Genomic DNA, 2,879 nt, shown 5'->3' with positions numbered 1-2,879 from the left:
TCAGGTTAAACATTATTTCCTAGGTTTGTCTGTGAGGGTGTTTCTGGAAGAGATTAGCATTTGAATCAATGGACTGAGTAAAGCAGATGGCTCTCCTTACTGTGGATGAGCATCATCCAATCTGTAGAAGGCCTGGATAGAATAAAAAGGAGGAGGAAGGAAGAATTCTCTTTCTCTGTCTGACTGCTAGAATATCAGTCTTCTCCTGCCCTCGGACTGGAATTTACACCATTGGCACTCCCGGTTCTCAGGCCTTTGGACTTGAACTGGGTTTCCAGCTTCCACATAGCAGATCATGGGATTTCATAGCCTCCATAATTGTGTGAGCCAATTTCTCAAAATGAATCTCTTAAGACATATATATGTCCATATCTACTATTGGTGTTGTTTCTCCTTTCTAGAACCCTAAGTAATACAGGCAGGTAGTAGTAAAAAAATAAGAGAAGGGGCCGGCCCTGTGGTGTAGTAGGTATGTTCAGCATGCTCCACGTCAGTGGTCTGGGTTCATGGGTTTGGATCCTGGGCATAGACCCACACCACTTGTCAGCCATGCTGTGGTGGCAACCCACATATAAAATGGAGGGAGATTCTAGGCAGCAGCTGCTGCGGCGGAGGCAGAGCGGCGGAGGCAGAGCGGCGGAGGCAGAGGCAGTGGTGGCGGTGGCGGCGGCAGCGGCTGCTCGGCCAGGACTCCCGGCCCCTGCCATTTCGGACTGGGAGCGAGCATGGCGCAGGCACTGAGGGCGGTGGGGGCCAGAGGCTCGGCGGCTCCCAGGTGCGGGAGCAAGGCCTGCTGAAAATGACTGAATATAAACTTGTGGTAGTTGGAGCTGGTGGCGTAGGCAAGAGTGCCTTGACGATACAGCTAATTCAGAACCACTTTGTGGATGCATATGATCCTATGATAGAGGATTCCTACAGGAAACAAGTAGTAATTGACGGAGAAACCTGCCACTTGGATATTCTCGACACTGCAGGTCAAGAGGAGTACAGTGCAATGAGGGACCAGTACATGAGGACTGGGGAGGGCTTTCTTTGTGTATTTGCCATAAATAATACTAAATCATTTGAAGATATTCACCATTATAGAGAACAAATAAAAAGAGTTAAAGACTCTGAAGATGTACCTATGGTCCTAGTAGGAAATAAATGTGATTTGCCTTCTAGAACAGTAGACACAAAACAGGCTCAGGACTTAGCAAGAAGTTATGGAATTCCTTTTATTAAAACATCAGCAAAGACAAGACAGAGAGTGGAGGATGCTTTTTATACATTGGTGAGAGAGATCCGACAATACAGATTGAAAAAAATCAGCAAAGAAGAAAAGACTCCTGGCTGTGTGAAAATTAAAAAATGCATTGTAATGTAATCTGGGTGTTGATGATGCCTTCTATACATTAGTTCGAGAAATTCGAAAACATAAAGAAAAAATGAGCAAAGATGGTAAAAAGAAGAAAAAGAAGTCAAAGACAAAGTGTATAATTATGTAAATACAATTCGTACTTTTTTCTTAAGGCATACTTAAGTAAAAGTGGTAATTTTTGTACATTACACTAAATTATTAGCATTTGTTTTAGCATTACCTAATTTTCTTTCTGCTCCATCCAAACTGTTAGCTTTTATCTTGAATGCTTATTTTAAAATGACAGTGGAAACTTTTTTTCCTCTAAGTGCCAGTATTCCCTGAGTTTTGGTTTTTGAACTAGCAATGCCTGTGAAAAAGAAACTGAATACCTGAGATTTCCGTCTTGGGGTTTTTGGTGCATGCAGTTGATTGCTTCCTTTTTTTCTTACCAATTGTGAACTTTGGTGTGAAACAAATTAATGAAGCTTTCCAATCATCCCTATTCTGTGTTTTATCTAGTCGCATGCATGGATTAATTACTAATTATAACTTCAGTTGAGATTTCCTGATTGGTTTTCCTGAAACATTGAGGGAACGTGAATTTATGGGCTTCCTGCAGATCATCTTGTAGGCATCGTGTCCTATAGTTTCAGACACCCTTAATGAATGTAAAGTTACACTTTTCACAAAGGTTTTTCTTCCTCTTTCCACTGCTACTTGTCATGCTCCCAAAAATACTATATTTTTTCTATAAAAAGGGAAAAAATGGCAAAAAATACAAAGCGATGGAAAATATTAAAAGGCCATTTACTTTCCATATTAGATAAATTCCTATAGTACTCTGAATAGCTTTTCCTGTTAAGGCAGACCCAGTATGTAATGAGGATTATAGCAACCATTTTGGGGGCTATATTTACATGCTACTGAATTTTTGTAATAATTGAAAAAATTTGAACATGCGTAAAAAATTCTCATAGGAATTAATTACAGTCTCCCTGTGTCAGATTGCTCTTTCTTAGCATAACTTTAAATCTTTTCTTGAACTTCCGTCTTTGAAAACAGTTTTAATTCTAGTAGTGATGTTAAAGATTATTTGGGCCAGTTAGCTTAGCAGGTGTTGAAGAGACCAAGGTTGCAAGGCCAGGCCGTGTGTGAACCTTTGAGCTTCGCTGAGAGTTTCACAGTATGGACTGCACCCCTGTGGGCTTCCACTGTTGTCATGCATTCGATAGTCAGAATTGGGGACTAGGAGAGAGTGTAGATGGCTCAGCAACATACATTCTCACTATGTGCTGGTCCTGCTGACAGATCAGGAACATCACTTTTGTTTAAAAAAAACACAACAGAACTTTAAAAAAAAATTATTTTAAATGAGATTTTGGGGTGGGGAATGGCAAGACTTTAATTCTTTTTTTAAACAGTGAAATGAAAAAGTTTCAAAATCTCTAGTATTGCCAAGTTCTCTTTACACTGGCTAAAGTAACATTTCATAAACACTTTACAAGTCTGGTCCATATTTAAGAATCTCTAATGC

General features: G+C 40.1%; 1 protein-coding gene across 1 annotated transcript; it reads left to right on the top strand.

Annotated features, from left to right (window-relative positions):
* The first annotated feature begins 771 nt into the window (after positions 1–771).
* Positions 772–1,544, top strand: LOC124228095 (GTPase KRas-like). Its single transcript, XM_046642370.1, has one exon. The coding sequence runs from the start codon at positions 800–802 to the stop codon at positions 1,367–1,369; it is 570 nt and encodes a 189-aa protein (XP_046498326.1). The 5' UTR covers positions 772–799; the 3' UTR covers positions 1,370–1,544.
* The last annotated feature ends 1,335 nt before the right edge of the window (positions 1,545–2,879 follow it).

Source organism: Equus quagga, chromosome 16 (assembly GCF_021613505.1).
Source record: "Equus quagga isolate Etosha38 chromosome 16, UCLA_HA_Equagga_1.0, whole genome shotgun sequence".
In the NCBI taxonomy this organism is placed as follows: Eukaryota; Metazoa; Chordata; class Mammalia; order Perissodactyla; family Equidae; genus Equus; species Equus quagga.
The sequence above is the reverse complement of the archived record's forward strand: the minus strand, read 5'-3'. Positions and strand labels throughout refer to the sequence as shown.

What these genes read in the sequence shown, in the direction of transcription:
- LOC124228095 (XM_046642370.1), top strand. Translation starts at nt 800, where the DNA reads ATGACTGAATATAAACTTGTGGTAGTTGGAGCTGGTGGCGTAGGCAAG.